At 35.6% G+C, this 17,414-nt stretch overlaps 1 protein-coding gene across 3 annotated transcripts in view; it reads left to right on the top strand.

Moving 5' to 3' along the window:
• Nucleotides 1-6,602, top strand: part of LOC149835415 (K(+) efflux antiporter 3, chloroplastic-like) — a 119,194-nt gene extending 112,592 nt beyond the window's left edge. For all 3 annotated transcript variants that reach the window (XM_090008492.1, XM_090008493.1, XM_090008494.1), the window contains 13 exons: nucleotides 340-408; nucleotides 563-613; nucleotides 2,744-2,857; nucleotides 2,940-3,041; nucleotides 3,127-3,261; nucleotides 4,241-4,422; nucleotides 4,519-4,654; nucleotides 4,745-4,816; nucleotides 4,938-5,039; nucleotides 5,168-5,329; nucleotides 5,436-5,525; nucleotides 5,653-5,814; nucleotides 5,909-6,602. In XM_090008492.1, the coding sequence (XP_089864618.1) occupies nucleotides 340-408; nucleotides 563-613; nucleotides 2,744-2,857; nucleotides 2,940-3,041; nucleotides 3,127-3,261; nucleotides 4,241-4,422; nucleotides 4,519-4,654; nucleotides 4,745-4,816; nucleotides 4,938-5,039; nucleotides 5,168-5,329; nucleotides 5,436-5,525; nucleotides 5,653-5,814; nucleotides 5,909-6,223 (1,692 nt within the window). In that variant the 3' untranslated portion in view covers nucleotides 6,224-6,602. The remainder of the gene's footprint in view (nucleotides 1-339; nucleotides 409-562; nucleotides 614-2,743; nucleotides 2,858-2,939; nucleotides 3,042-3,126; nucleotides 3,262-4,240; nucleotides 4,423-4,518; nucleotides 4,655-4,744; nucleotides 4,817-4,937; nucleotides 5,040-5,167; nucleotides 5,330-5,435; nucleotides 5,526-5,652; nucleotides 5,815-5,908) is intronic.
• The last annotated feature ends 10,812 nt before the right edge of the window (nucleotides 6,603-17,414 follow it).

Raw genomic sequence — 17,414 nt, 5'->3', positions numbered from 1 at the left:
GTGTTTGTATCCATGCTAATATTCTCCAAAATGCATATTTAGCTATGTAACCAAGCATGTGTAAATATTTAATCTTGAGGACTTCTAGGGATTTTACTTCTATACAAGTTATCTCTTAATTTATGATAAAGTGAAATTAGTGATATTTTTGTATAAGACTTTTCTGTTAACCCAAATCCGGTTCATGAGTCATGATATAGTTTTTAGAACAATTTAACATTGAACTTTTAAAAAATACAATTTAATAGAGTACTAATTTAATTGCCTCTGCTTCCTTCAAATACACTTCTTACAGTTGGTTTTTCTCATCTTCTAAAGCTTGCCAAGTGTACTTTGTAGCTTCTTGCAGAAAAAGGAGAGCTTCCTACCAGATTTGGCTCTGCTACTCTTGGAATTCTTTTACTTCAGGTTTTTACTTTTAATCTTTAAGCTTTTAGACAAGAATGACTTATGGTGTTGTTAATCATGATCCTTGGATGGAGGACCTTTTTTCATCTGAAGGTGTTCAAATTTATCTCATTCTTTTATTTATGACAAAGCAATTACTTCACTCTATCTGCAGGATATTGCTGTTGTTCCTCTCCTGGTCATACTTCCGGTACTGGAGAGCCAGGTATGCTGCAAGTTCTTCTCGTGAACACATATACTGCTGTTGTGCCATAAAATTTTCTGCAGCGAATAACATTTCTTTATGTATGTGTCCCAGGTGCATCAGCTTTTCTCCAGCTGGTTTGAAATTTGATGTTAGGATTTCTTTGCAAGCACTTGAAATTTTGTTTTCCAGTTATTTATTTCACTGGGAAACAATGAGATGGTCTTGAATAGATGATATTATAATGTAGTATTGTCACAACCCTTATTATACACATGATACTTCACAATAAGCTTTCAACGTTCTTCGACCCCAGATTACTTCACTTAATTCAGCTTATATAGTTATCCAGTGGTAGACATGAATTGAATCTTGGTCATTCTTGTATACCATCAGGTGCTGCTGTTTATTTTGCTACTGTTTGCTGTTATCATTTTTTCATATGGCTTTTCACTAACTTTGCTTCAAGAACCCCAGAATCATGTAATACTGATAGCCTTAACATGAAAAAATGTGGTTAGTGTGCATCTAGTTCGTATGACATCTGTCCCTCCCTATTCGTCAATGGAAGCGTTTCAGGAATTGGTGTATATATTTCATCAATAATATCATATAATGGAATTAATACCTCATGAACAAGAATGAAACATGTCATGTTTATGTTTTCTGTGCATTAATCCGCATAACAAGGTAAATTACAATAATACTACCCATTAAGAATTTGTGAATTAACTTGAAGCTTTAAAGAGCATATTTTCATACTAACACTAAAATCAATATGTAAAAAAGTAGAAATCTTACTTTTATAATCCTTTTGAACTACTTATGATATTGTTGTGTCTACAATGATATATGGGAAACCTGTTATTTATTTTTGATGGATACACCTGAGATCAGGAGGCTAGGAACTCTTCTTGCTACGATCAAATTGGACTAACGATTTAGGATTATACAAAACATTGGGTTCCTTCTCTTTTTAATCTCAAGTTTTCCTTTTCTTCTGAAAAGAACACAATCACGGTAGAGTATAAAATTATTCCTAGTAGTCAAAACAGTCCTTTTACAGTGTTTTATGATATAGTATGTGCATATTTACAAAAGACGTCATATTGATTGCAGATTATGTACCATATTAGACTGAGCTTATAAAGACTAATAATACCTAATACATGTAAGCTTCCACCATCAAATGCAACGACAGACCCTTTGCTTCGATATCCATTTGTGAGAAAGGAACCCTCCTAATCTAGCTAAAAATTACATACAGTTAAGATAATTTCTAATGGAGAAAATATGATAAAACTGAAAGATTAGATCTGATTCTTTCTCTTCATAAAGGGTACCTCAGCTAATTAATGGCACAACCTCTCTCTCTCTCTCTCTCTCTCTCTCTCTCTCTCTCTCTCTCTCTCTCTCTCTCCATGCATGCATGTCCTAACACTAAATTTGTGTGAAGAAACATGACTCGTCAAAAGGTAGCGAAAGACAAACTAAGCATTACAGTGGCCCGGGCAAGCAAAATAAATAGAAAGTAAATGGAAGCTGCAAATGACCAAATCCACCCTCTAGCATGCACAGTGATGACAGCAAGTCTTGCCATCAAATGTCATAAAGATAAATCAGTTTGGTAAATATACTATATATCAGCAAGTTCTGTTTAATATGTGAGGTTGACATGACACAAGAAACTATTTTGTCTTGTACTATTTCATGGTTTCCAGTATTCCCTCCATCTCATTATTGCTAGAAAGGATATTGCCATATTCATTTCCATTCTTAACAGACCAGAGACACTCATGTCTACCTTTTCAAATTCCATCACTATATCTGCTTTCACATGAGAGATCAAGGTTTCTTGTACTTCTAGATTGTATACTATATGCAATGAAGAATATGGGAATTTTTTTTCTCTTGCACCTTAAAATCATGACCCACACTTCTGGGGAAATTTTTTCCATTTTAAGGATATTATATGCAATGAAAGAATTGTTACCTTCTTTCCTTGGAGGTATTGTCATTCACCTTTTTCCAAAACAAAAATGCATTTTACCACCTTCATGTTTGATTTATGTTCATGTTCCCATTTTTTTCCATGAAATGTGGAGTTTTTCCATGAAACATGTCTTACCTCTGAGTTTTTCAATTTTGCAGAATCTAGTACAAGAAAGTATCTGGCCAATGCTAGTTACAGAGAGCCTTAAAGCTTTAGGGGGACTTGGCTTACTTTCTTTGGGAGGGAAATACCTCCTCCGACGTATATTTGAGGTTTGTTTTGTCACAGATAAAGCGAATATAAATCTCATGATCTTGCAATAAATTACCTATACAAAAAATGGATCAAGTACAGGTTGTTGCAGAATCAAGGAGCTCGGAAGCTTTTGTTGCTCTTTGTCTCCTTACGGTGGCAGGAACCTCACTTCTTACTCAAAAGTTGGGCTTCAGTGATACGGTATGTTCTAAAACATTCAAACTTTAATGTTAAATTGGCAAATCCAATATACCCTTTCGCCTCATCAACTGAATTTGTTTTGTAGCTGGGGGCATTTCTGGCTGGAGCATTACTAGCTGAAACAAATTTCCGTACACAGATTGAAGCAGATATTAGACCTTTCAGAGGATTACTTCTCGGGTTATTCTTTATAACAACAGGGACTTCCATTGATATGCAGGTATTATGGAGTCCTAAATCCTTTGCTTTTTGAAGTATCTCATGCTTAAAATCACTTTGAATTACTTGTATGTGACTGTCTGCCATCTGATTAAAGAAGAAATACAAAAACAAAAAGGCAAATCAGATGTTTTGTTTCTGATGTCGATCTATGCTGTTAGCATTAGTTTATTCAAGCAATAAAAGAAAAAATAAAATGACTATTAGAAGTTCTATCCAAGAAAGATGATAGTGTCAAATAACTTTTGAGATCAAGAACAAAATGGATGCATCAATTTGCAAAATGCCCACGCAAAAAAATTGGAGGTCCGTCGTACCAAGGAACAATAAATGTGTAATTTCGTGACCCAAACAAGTCTTTTAATTTTAGCCTATATTTTCTTTTCTTTTTGTCAAAGTGTGGGTCGTGTCTTTGACATGATATTTTGGTCAAGGAATCATCAAGGAAGAAAAGGAATTACATAGAAGATAACCCCTCTTATTATAAATTCCCTGTTGTTATTTGCCATAAGAAACATGATCTTGGTCGGACATGAAAATTCCAATTATACAATGATGAAGCACTTATAGCAAACGTTAAGAAGTAAATCATCAAAGAATTCTGTATACTCTTGCATGGGAAGTGCGTCATGTTATGAATAGGTTTTCCTCCATTTCCTTTCTTCAAAGAAGCCCTTTGATTGAGCCATATACTAGATTACTCTTTTTTCCATCCCAGAAGTTCTGAAAGCAATGGAAACACTTTTGTGGAAATGAATCTAGCTAAATGAGAGTTTTCACACCTTTTGATCTCTGGGTGTATCTTTTATGTGTCAATGTGTCCATTAATGCATACTGCTTTAAATGTTAAAGTCCTATGACATGAATTGTTTCCTATGCCTCGATTTAAACTTTTTATAACTGAGTATTCCAGCATTAGAACTTTCTGTTTACATCACCTGGATTTTGATGCTTCTCATTGCATCCTGTTTTGCTTTCAGCTTCTTTTGCGAGAGTGGCCCAACGTACTGTCCCTACTAGGAGGCTTAATTGTAATCAAGACACTGATAATAACTGCAATAGGGCCCCGTGTAGGGCTATCTTTTCAAGAAAGTGTAAGAATAGGATTGCTTCTATCCCAGGGTGGAGAATTTGGTTTTGTTGTATTTTCTCTAGCCAACAGGTTAGCTATGAGATTTATGATTTTATCCATAGAACACATTGACTTCTTGTCTTTACCTATGACTTTAGTTTGCTAATGGTGGTTTCTTCTAAGCAGGCTTGGGGTGTTGCCACTTGAGTTGAACAAGTTGCTTATCATTGTTGTTGTTTTATCAATGGCATTAACTCCATTTCTCAATGAAGTTGGAAGAAAGGCTGCTGGGATCATTGAGGAGAAGCTGGGATCACAGGAAGTATGAATGTGGACTCTGCATGTTTGTGTTTGATTTTCCTGGTACATTGGTGAATCATACAAGAGTTGTTTATGAATGATGTGTTCGCAGAAAGTTGCAGATGAGGTGAACTTTGATGCAAGTGAACCCGTTGTTATTGTTGGATTTGGACAAATGGGCCAGGTTATATAAATTTTTTCTCATTTGGAATGATTTCTTTTCTAGTTTCATTTCTTATATCAATTAAAAGCTTATATCCTACTACATACTTCGATATTTTTTCTGATATTCTTCCTAGCCACAGGTCCTTGCCAATTTATTATCAACTCCACTGGCCTCCGGTGTGGACAGTGATGCCATGGGTTGGCCATATGTGGCATTTGATATTGATCCACGGGTTGTGAAGGTAAGTGCAAAAACACTTCATTTATCCATTATAGAACCAAAATTTAATTTCTCTCGTTTGAAGAACTCCAGGTGCTCATTGTCATTTTCTATGACTTCATGATATTTTACATATTTGTGTTTTATCAGGCAGCTAGGAAACTGGGGTTTCCAGTTCTTTATGGAGATGCATCTCGACCTGCCGTCTTGCAATCTGCTGGAATTGCTTCACCAAAAGCCGTAATGGTTATGTATACAGAGAAGAGTAAGACAGTTGAATCAGTCCAAAGAATTCGAGCTGCTTTCCCGTCGGTAAAAAAATATATTTATCTTGTCAGTATTTTGCCAATAGAATATGATTAACCAATATTTATAGAACACAGTAACTAATTGCTCACAAAAAGATACTTTCTATCAGATTCCAATATATGCTCGAGCTCAGGACCTTGGTCATCTCTTGGAGCTAAAGAAAGCTGGTGCTACAGATGCTATTCTTGAAAATGCCGAGGTATCTTGAAGCAATAATTTTTAACCTTTTTTTTGTGCTTCTCAAAGCCTCTTGCTATTTCTGTGGTACCAATGTGTAATATTACAAGTGGCAGCTTATTGATTGAAATTCTAAAGTGCACTTACAGACTAGTCTTCAGCTTGGGTCCAAGCTTTTGAAAGGACTTGGTGTCATGTCAGATGATGTAACCTTCTTGAGTCAGCTTGTGAGAGACTCAATGGAGCTTCAAGCTCAAGAAGCACTTGAGAGAAACGATGGGCAAGTGTATGAAGTATTGAAGCCACTGCAGGTTTGTTCAAGCTAACCTTCTTCTGCAGGTTTCATGTTAACCTTATTCGCTTCAGTATCCTTGATTCATGACATAGCTTACTTGGTCATAACAGGTTAGAGTATATGACATGGTGGATTCACGATCAGACAATGTCCCTAATCCGAAAAACAGTGAAAAAGAAGTATTTGATCTTTCAAAAATTAACCACGTCTCAGATTTACAAAATGACCATGCTGGGGATCATTCCTTGTCTGATGAATCAAGAGATGAAACTTCAACAGAGAGTTCAGAATATGAACTTGAGAAAGGAGTCAAGTGGTGTGAACTGGATTCAGACGTCAGACCTATTGGGGATGCACATGTTGAAAGTGAGAAACATGAAGTAGATGATACAATTCCCTGTATAACTCCTGCCGAGGGGTCTTAGATACAGTTTGGATCAAGTCATAGTTGAGCTTCTGGTGATGACAGCCTTGGTTTTCAATAAGGGGACGTCCAACCGCTCGAAGCAATTCTTTTTTCAGGAATCAATTTTTTGGCTTATGGCTCCGGTCTCTGGAGCATTCCAGATTATTTCAATCAGATCCTTTACCTTGGGGTCTTGTTTGTGCAGCTTAAAAGTACAGGTTAGAGAAAAAGGTTTATTCCACTTATGGTATCGTTGGTTAAAATATCCTTGCATCAGCCACAGCAACGAGCCATCTTGTGTATATTTTTTTGTATAAATGGTAATTGAAAATTTTCCTGGTCTCTACCGCTGATTGGTGTTATTATCATTATAATTATATGCCTAAGCAATCCTGTCATTTCTGAGTTTTTCTTTCTTTTTGGAATCAGTCCACCGCCTTTACAAAATGGTACGTTCACGATCAATGTTCAAATCGTAAAAGAAAAGAAACCTTGAAAAATGAAAAAAAAAAAACTGTTTAACCTTTTTTGCAACAAATCCTCTTTTCAGATTGTGTAAGACCATTTAGACTGCTGAATGTGCTCAAAATATAAATCAAAGGCTTATCCAGCAGTGAAGACATGGTGAATTGCAAGATTCGATTCAAAGTAGCTATCGCTGGTGTTATCACTGTAATGTGTTATGCATCATAGACCCTCATGCACATGGTTGTTGAATGGCACTACCCGACAGCGAATTTGGTTCTGTTTCCTGCAACCATATGGCAGCTTCAGCACTCTCATTTAACAGCCCATAGATTGGGCGAGTGATCATATCAGATGTCAGCTTACAGAATCATTTCCTATTTTCTCATTGAGGGCTCGTTTTAGCCAACCTTGGTAACCAGAGGGTTCTAGTATTCGTTTACAACCGAGGGTGCCTCGGGTAAAGAGTAGGGGTGTCAACGGGTCCTGGGCATGGTGACAAATAAGACCCGGGTCTGGACCCGAAGGTCCGATTAATACATGGACCCTGATATAGTTTGTGAAATTTTATACCAGACCCGGACCCAATCCGTGTTCTGATTAAGACCTGCAATTTTTCAATGTAAAAATAATAAAAAAATATTATTTTACCGGTTATGGTTTATGTAGTTCTTATAGGGTTTGAGTATGGCTTCTCTTATAGTAGACCTGATTAGAGCCGGATTCAGATTCAATACCATACTCAAAAATCTTGTCCAAGTTTGGTACCATCATTGTCTACCTCGATGAGCGTAAGTCCTGAAAGGGTTTAACGACATAATCTTTATTATTAAAACATTGAGTGCCACATAGGAAATTCAATGTGTAAAGTAACAAGAAAAATATGAACTCAACTCCAATCAATTTTTTGAAGCATGGGCATATTTTCGTATGGACAGAGACTATCGTTATGTTTGTTTAAATGCATGCGGACATCGCTTTTGGTGCCAACCTATGGCCTTCACGAGCGCTTCACCTTGTTGCGGGTAGATAACCAACTCTGGCACAACGGTGCCTATGCGTATTATTCTTGTACAGTAGTTTATAGAGGCATGCATAATCAATAATCACTTTTGATCGACTGCTCGGGCGTATTTAGACACAACAAACACTATCCTAACAAGGCGCAACAACTATTCTGGTGCAACAGCTACTCTGGCGTAATGGCCCTTACGAGTACGATGTCCTTAAATGAGGAAATAGAAAAAGTTGTCCTAGCAGGGTTTCAACAATGAGGGCATCATCGTGCCATCTATACTAGCTTAGGTGAGTATTTTATCAATTTTTTTGGCAGCATCTCCCCTATTTAACGGGAAAAATGCTATGTTTTTTTTAGCTCGAAGAGCATCTTGTTAGAAATTTCGACAACATCACTCTTGTTTAACAGGGAAAACACTATATTCTTTTTTAGATAGTTGCACACCATTATGCGTATGTTGCATCTCCCATGGTTTATCAAAAACCTAGGCCTTAGTTAGGTCTTACGCTGGTGACTTAGATGTTTACATAAATACGATTTTGTACAAATTTAAAACCTTTTTAATAGGAGTTTATTCATTAAACAATGTTTTGATTGCGACAAGATTTTTGAATTGCTTTGAGCGATAGGAATTAGTCACCATTTATATGTTTATTACAACGTAGTTATATTTATTAAAAGCAGAAGTCTATGCACATAACAACGTGATGACAAAGTAAATAGCATAAAACAGGGTCAGGTAAATAAAACTACACGTCGAGCTAAGTAAAGTGTGTAAAGCAGAGCCTAGTGAATAAAATCACGTATCAAGCTAAGTAAAGTGCATAAAGATATATATATATATATATATATATATATATATATATATATATATATATATATATATATATATATATATATAGTAAATAAGAAAGTAGTCGCAGGGATATGCGCGTGAACACTGAAGCAAGCTTGCGGTAACCTAGATGGCATAAACTAAGGACTAGGACCCTATGACATATATTTCATCATAAATATCGAGAAGTAGTCACAAGGATAGGTGCGTGAACATCGAAACAAGCTTGTGGTGGCTTAGAAAGCGTGAACTGAGAACTAGGACCTGATATCATTTTAGAAATGTATACGATAAGGAAGATATCACCATACATGATAGTTATTTTAACAAATATAATTTAAAATAGAGAGCGACATGCAAACCTACAAAAAATTGGGTAGAGGTGGTTTAGCGTAAGCGTAGAGACACTCCTAGGTCATGGCCAGCACGTCCTTACGTCTGGTACGGTCATAACAAATTGTGTCTTGTGTAGAATTCGTCGGTGCAAATAAACAAAGAGATATAGGCCAAAAACGAATCAAACCTAGCTTAGGTTCAACTGAATTCAAGTCTACCTCAAGTGGGCTCAGTCCAGGTCAAATGGGTTGGACCTAGGCAAGAAAGAAGTAGCCAATGAGATAGATAAAGTCAACCTGTCAAGGTCAAGTGGTCTTGATTTAAGTGGGCTCAGTCTAAGTCAAGTAGGTTCAAGCTCACCCCAAGTAGGCTCGGTCTAGGTCAAGTGGGCTTGACCCAAGCTAAGACTAAGAAATAAAGGAAAATAGAGAAAAGCTATCTTGGTAGGTTAAGTAGGCTTGGGCTCAATCTAGGTGAGGTAGGTCCAAGCTCACCTCAAGTAGGCTTGATCCAAGTCAAGTAGGCTTGACCTAGGATATAACCAAGAGGGAGAAAGTGGAGAGAGAAGGGGGTGGAGATTTCTAAAAAGTGGGGTGGGGGTCTATTTATAGACTTTGGGTGTGGGCCTCGTCCCAAGGGATAAGCATGCCCCTTCTTTTCGATTTCTCCCAACTCTTTTCGAATAAGGATGAATATGTCTTCTTTGGGGCCTACCTAGATATTTTTATGAGATGATTATGTGGGACCCATAGGATATTTATGTGGGGTCTGCATATTTTTGAGGTTTCACTGATATTTTTTGCGAAAAAAGTAAGTATGTCATTCTCTTGGTCTTGATGAGATGAATCAGATTGTCTCTGTGAAATTCTCTCATTTTGCCAAATCAGTGTGATATAGCTCTTTAAATATTCTGAGTGTATATCCCTAAGGATATATGTATAATAACCTCAACTCATACCTCTTAAAAATGAGATTTTTTTTTAGACAAATGCGAAAATATTTCCAGAGATCTGGGACCTTTACGGTTCCACTCTCAATTGGATAACCACACACACCACAACAAAGCTTACACTTATCATTCATACCAAACCATTATTCATTTATTTGGAGGAAAAAATGTTTAAGCAATAATTGCAAGAGACGTATCAGAGTTATTTAAATGACATAAAAGTAAATAATGAAAAACTGAGCTACATTGTCCCTCTGTGAACCGTCCAACAAGAATGTGACACTCGTAACTCTCCCAGAAACCAGTTGTTTCATTGATCGTCTGTGGTTGCAAAAATCATAAAAGTAGAGTGTCAGAACCGAAATTCTGAGCACAGGTACTTCTAATGAAACAAGTAAGCATAACGAGTACAAATAAGATTTCATGCAATCATTTAGAAGAAAGCAATTATGACAACTTCATAATTTCAATTAAGCATTATTGCAACAGGAAATAATTTCTAAGCATGAAGAATCATTAAGCAATAGCATAGATCACAATTTAAATAAGCAAGGCATTTAGCATGCATTAGAAATTAAACCTAATGCATTCACCATCATGTAACGATCAAGAGAACAAGTAAAATATGTATGTTCTAATGCTTAGCAGGAATATGCATGATTTATGTGCAATGCATGAACATTTCATTATCTTTCATTAAAGTTTTTCTTTCCATATACATGCCCTATTAAATGCATACAATTTAAGTTTCTCTTTTTAGTTATCGTTGCCCGCGGATACACCAAATGGGTAAAATCCTCGATGTCAAGTTAAGTTCCCAAGGTAGCTTAACACACAATTTGTATTTTATTACTGGGTTCCAAACTTAGCCATCGATCGATATTAGAAAACAACACCATCCATCAGAACATTGGAAAACAACATTCAATGTCAGGGACACCATGAAAAACAACATCCACTTGCACCACTTTCTTAGTATACCAAAACAACAACAATTGTGTCAAACACATCACCCCAAGGCAAAGTGGCGGACTCTCCCTAAAACCGTGGCAAGGAGAAGAACCCCAATATCGGGTTTAGGAGCAACAACAACGTACACAGAGTTTTTGTATCTTCACGGTTTCCCAAAACCACAACATCCAAGATTCTCACACTAAAGAAAAGACATCCAGGAAACATAAATTACACTGTTTTTTACTTTCTTTTTATCTTGTTATTAATTCTTCTCTTTTACATTTGCAAATCAACATGCAAAATTAATAACATAAGTTTGCAAATCAACACACACCCATAACCTTGCAAATAAGCATGTGCAGCTCTTCAAGGTCTACCACTCATGGCAACAATAGAACATCAAAATTAAAACCATAATATAAATATGAATTTTGCGATGCATTTAAACAATTAAAGAAAGAACAACCAAAGCTCAAGGCTCTCCAGGCCTGTGATGATTCATTTAGACCATCGATGCATCATACACAAAAACCATAACAACCTGCAATGTATGCAATGAGGTCAACACACTTTCAAATGCATATTTATATATGCCAATTTAATCATGTGCATGATATGTCACATTTATATGCATGTGTTCACCATTCATGTGCATGTGTTTTTACGAAATCATTCCACATACATGCATTCACTCATGAATCATCTCAATTGGGATAAGTGAACAACTCATGCATTTATGTACATACAAAACACACATCAATGCATGTATGCACATGCATTTGAAACAAACTTCATATAGTATAATGCTTAAGCATGTCACATCAAGTCAAAGCATATAAATAAATTCCAAATCTTGACATGTCTCGAGAACCAAAATACGCGCACACCACACCTTCTGGAAATTTATATGCACATTCAGAAATGCAAACATGTATCATGTGTATGCCACAAAAATATTCATAAGCATGTCTTTGTTTAATTCGGATGCATACTCAAGTCAAATGCATACTTTTATTCATGAACCAGTTCCAATTAAAATATGTGAACATGCATGTCATGAGGTACGTGCCAAAATACATCAATTCCATGTTTGCACATGCATATGCAAGCAACCTTGCACTAATGTCTTAATCAAGCATAACATGTCGATTCTAAGCACAAGAGAAATATCATTCTTTCCTTAATTCACCTCTAGCAAAACATGCATACAAGTATATAAGCATGCGAGTGCAATAACAATAAACTTTCATGATCCATATTTTTAATACATGCACATGTCTATACATTCATATGCGTAGAAAGAAAAACTAAATCTTTAACATATGTAAACTAGGGGATAACATGAACACTTTTCATATGAGAATCTGTATATAGCCATATGCAATTTGCTGAGTCAATGAACTTCAATTTTGCAAACCTAATCACCACCAAAGCATTGATCTTAACTGTGCCTAAAAAAATCAATTTTATAAGTATCACTCAAATCATTCAAACTATACCCAGCATGAACCCAATTCAAGAACAAAAAATGCAGATTAAGGTATATACATACAAGCATAAATCTTGATCATAACAAACAGAAATAAATCTTGATCATAACCCAATATGAGTCCGTTTTTGTATAAAAAACCCATACACAGAATTTTTATGTGTAAAGAACCGAAAACACTCATATAAAAGAGGATCTATGGATCCTTATCCATGTAATCTAGAGTGAACACATAGAATCACTCTTTAACCATGGATTTACACTAAATATTGCATGGAAATCGAACCAGTATTTGATTTCTCACATGATTCAAAAGAAAGAACTCGTACCTCAGAATCGACGCTTGGGAACAACTCAAGGATGCCAAAGGCGAGGAACGGCTCAAGCGGGGGTCGTCAGACGAACACTTCAAAAAATACGCAGTTTTCATTTCATTATAACACATATCTACTTTTGTGTATGCATAATAGTGTATGTAGCAAAAGTATGAACAAAAATTTTGTTCTTATTACTTAATCTCAATACCAAGCCAATCATAGGCCCACATATTCTGAAATTTTACTGTCAGATGGTTTTCCCACAGACTTTACTTATACCAAAATTTTAACAAAATTTCCAAATGGGTCGGGGCATGATCACAAACTAGCAATCGCAACCTACACAAGACCAAATAGCAGTAACAAGTTCCAATGATGTATGATGGTGCACGCACACATTACCTATGGTTGATCAGTCTCACAGAGATGGTGCATAACTGAAAAACTAAATAAATAAACAAAGAGTCTGAACTGTGTATATATGTGCAGAACCTTATTCACGTAGGTTAAACCCATATAAATGGGTTGAGCAATGCTACTAGCATACTTGAGACCTATGCACTGCAAAAACCCTCGTAACCCGAAACCAAAACCCCTCTTTTTCTTTTTTGATTCTTGGCAGTCGAAATCTGAAATCTAAATTACCAGTGCGAGGACTGAGTTCAGAAGATGGTTCGATATAGGATCGAAAGTTTTTACAATGACCAGTTTGAGGACGGGATTTTTCAAAGGATTCAACTTGCAAGCTGATTTTGGAAAATAAAGGTTCTTAATGAAAATTTTAAAGTCATGATTTGAATAGACCACCATAGTTAACTGTATGTGGCCTACTTTCAGGATTATCCCCTTATCCTGAATGGGGAGAAGGATTGATGAAAATTTATTAGAAATTGATGAAGAATTGTTGGAGATTGATGAGAAATTGTTGACAAAAGTTTTTGTTTGATCTTGCCTGCATACAGGGTTTTTGAAGAGAAAAAAATAATGAATTTTCTTTAAAAAAAAGATGCCCCAGTATGATGGGTAAGGAAGAGTAATATTTGAAAAAGGCTATTTGAGAAAATAGGAGAACTTGAAAATGGGATGTTTAGAAAAAATAAATTTAGAAGAAATTTTGAAAAAAAGAAGGAATCAGTTTGACAATTTGAAAATGACATCCCATTACCAGAGGTGGGGTTATCACAAAATTTGCGACAATTGCGTTGTTACTCCATGGGGAGGAATAAACAACTAGAATATAAAGGAAACTGTTATTTTGAAAAGGATATCTCTTGACGAAAGAGATTTTATGTGAGAAGACACAAGAATTTTTTTTGAATAGAATCAGGAGATATACTAGAAGACATGAGAAAAGTTGAAAACAAGAGAGGGTGGTTCGCCGACTCCGGTTGCTCCTACCATCGTGAAGGGCACGATTGAGAGGTTACTGTCGAGAGACAATGGTCGGTCAATCCTGCTATTTCCATTGCCGCAACATCGGTCAAGAGGGAGAGTGAGAAGGAGAGAGAGAGAGAGAGCCAGAGAGCACGAGAGGGAAAGAGAGAGAGCACGAGAGGAAAAGGGGTGTGGGAGGAGAAGGGGTTCGGGAGAGCCCCCTATATAGGAGGGTGCTCGAAAAGGGAGGAGGTTTCCTCCCCCTCCGAGTGTCTGCGCATACCTCCCCTCCCTTTTTATGATTTTGCAAGTGTTAGGGTTTTGAACCCTAATGCGCCCCTTTTATCGGGCAGTCCCTTATCGGGCTTCTTTCCTTTTTTTTTTATAACACTTACCCGGGTCCGGGTCCCAGCTGTAGCGTGGATCCGTGGTTTTCCTGCGGTTTGGATCCGTAGGTCTCGCGGTGTGGATCCGCAGGTTGGATCCAAATGGATCCATCTGCGGGTCCGCGTATTAACAGATTATATATATGTATATATTATGTTTAATATTATTTGTATTATCCTTAGTTATTTTTCTTTCAAATATATATATATATATATATATATATATATATATATATATATATGGATCTTGGATCCAAAATGCGGATCCCATGCCCAACTTTAGAAAAATACCTATTATTTTCATATAAATTTAAACAATTAATGTTGAGGTTATTACAATATGCATCCTAAATATAATTGACTGTGAAATCCCTTTGTTTCGCATTCCAGGTCAATATGATAAAATTACGTAAAAATATTCTTATTTTTATTGAGAAGTTTGTTGAAATTTTATGAATCTTACAAGTATGATAGATATTTCTGGACTGGATTGTACATGCTTTACTGCTCATGATAGGGCATTGGGTTCAAGGATACCATTGTTGGCTCCTTAATAACTAAATTTGTATGTGCGGCATGTGCATCATTGTTTTGTAATTAAAGGCATCAAGGAAATGCATGTATGCAAGGTTGCTCTTGGTGAGTTGGGGATTATGACAAACTCTGGGGTGCAACAATGCACCAAGTTATTGAAAATCATGTACACACTAATTTTAGAATTGTCTTTACTGGCGAACTGCAACACTGAATGGGTTGGGTACATATGAATGGATCACAGTGTGATTGTTATCCTAAAAAGATACCTTGGCCATTGGACTATGATTTGCCAACTTTTACGAGGCACTAGAAAGGATAAGTCCCTGTAATAAGATAACTTTGCATTGTGTATCTTATATTATAAACATGAGTAGGGAACACTTGCATCATTTTCGAGTTTTTTTTTTAAATTGTCAATAGCCTATTATGTTTGTTTTTTGTAATATTTTTCAATAGCCTATTCTATATCTTTATTGTTTGCATGTTTACCTTTATTTCTTGTTTGTTATTGTAGAAAATTCAGAACTTGTTTATTACAAAATGATGATTGAACAAATAGTCTCAGAGAGGCTCATACCCACACCATGTGATACTGTTGAAACACGACAAGAAAAGCTATCAAAAAAAAATTACACACTAGGTGATACTTCATACTATGAAGTATGGAGTAGGCTTGATAAGTGTGTAGAGAAGGACCCTGCTCTGTGTTTTGGTTTTTTTGCCTCATCTTCTTCTTCTTTTTGTTTCCTCATGCATTTATAAATTTGATCATATGCTTTATGTAGTCTATTACATCATCTTGAAAAAGAGGTTCTTAGCAAACAATTAACTATAGCTTACATCCAAAAAATATAACAAAACATGACATATAAGTATGTACTTACATTAAATTATTTTTTGTGTTTCTACCCAAGTATTGCATGTAAGTAGAATAAATATACCACAATCAAACCTATAACAATCATATACAAATTCAAGAATATATACATGTATGAATTGAGTTAACAAATATATGCAAAGTAATTACTCATTTTCTTAATGAAAAATATCATCTACAGAACAGGTCATCCAATCAATGTTAGTGTCATAGTCAAACAATTTTGCAAAAAAACTAACCTGCAACCCAACATTAGACCTACTTAGCTACATGAGAAAAATAAGAAAATTATTAAGTAATGGTATCGTACTAGATATTTGATGTTCTTATCTACATGAGTAGTAGAGCTCAATGGTATCGTACTAGATATTTGATGTTCTTATCTACATTAGTAGTGCTCATGGAGTTGTACAGTCTAAACTCCCTTGCATTCATATTTGTTTCTCAAAGAACCTAGCGTTGGTTTCCCTAGTTCAAAATAATTAAAATATGTAACATAAATCAAGTTGAATACATAGGCAAGTGAAATTTTTGATGTGTTGTAAATGTAAATGTAAGTATACAAAGTTATCCAACGAATATCTTATCACATTCCTCGAAAAGATACGATAATTTGCATCTCTACAAGAAAGAACGAACCTCATCTCTTATTGCTCTTGCTTCGACCATTTGTTGTGAATAGTTAATGATAAATAATTAATTTCTATTAGTCGGTAAAAAAATAAGACTATCGCTTTATATACTCAGCGAGAAATAAGAGGTAAGGTAAATGGCCTTTGGCAGTTTTGTTCCTTCTGTCATGTCCTATTTGTGGCATTGTTAGAGTATTTCTATGAATCTATATAGATGCTACATAAATTCATAGTATGTGATACATTCATGTTAGATTCATATGAGTCTACATACAAACGTAACAAACAAACAAATGTGCAAAACTAATACTTATGTCACTGCTCAACATAGTTTCCATGTACGCATCATGCTCGTTCATCTCTTCTTTTTGTTGTCTATCTTTCTCATTCTCACAAACCTATTTTCATGATCAATGAAAAAAGAATATAAACATGTACATGTCAGCACCACTGGTTGTATACACATATAACTTGTTTCATTATGCATCTTACCGCAATTGGATCATTGCTTCGGAGTGAGATTGGGGGTTTGGCTCTCTTTCTGTTGTCATATTTTTTTTTACGTGTATACATCATGAACTACTTAAGATATACATATAAAAAATAAGGCATTAAAATAGTTCATTAAAAACTCTAAATAAATACATAGAATCAATTCATTCAATAACTCTTAATAAATACATATTTTGCAACAAGAGGTACTCAAACATACAATCATGCGTGCTTCTGTCTGTTGTGGTCAACCTTACCACAAACATTGCACTTGTATGATACAACACCCTTGTATTTTGTTATTTGACTCTTCACTTTAGGTCTCCTTGATTTACGGGCCAATTTTGATAGATAAACAAAAATAAGAGTCAATGAAGCATTGTGTGGGACATTATTCATCGTCGAAAGTAATAAAAATGTATTATATGCAGCTTCATATGATTCAACTTTGAAGAACCTGTTGCAGTAATCCTCTGGTAACTTACCCTCATACAAAATGCATGTGATCTCATGTTCGCATGAAATCCCACTAACCTGCCACTCTTTACA

The sequence above is a fragment of the Nuphar pumila genome, chromosome 6 (genome assembly GCF_984573655.1).
Source record: "Nuphar pumila chromosome 6, dmNupPumi1.hap1.1, whole genome shotgun sequence".
Taxonomy (NCBI): domain Eukaryota; kingdom Viridiplantae; phylum Streptophyta; class Magnoliopsida; order Nymphaeales; family Nymphaeaceae; genus Nuphar; species Nuphar pumila.
Note: the sequence above shows the minus strand (reverse complement) of the source record. Positions and strands in the feature narration are given on the sequence as shown.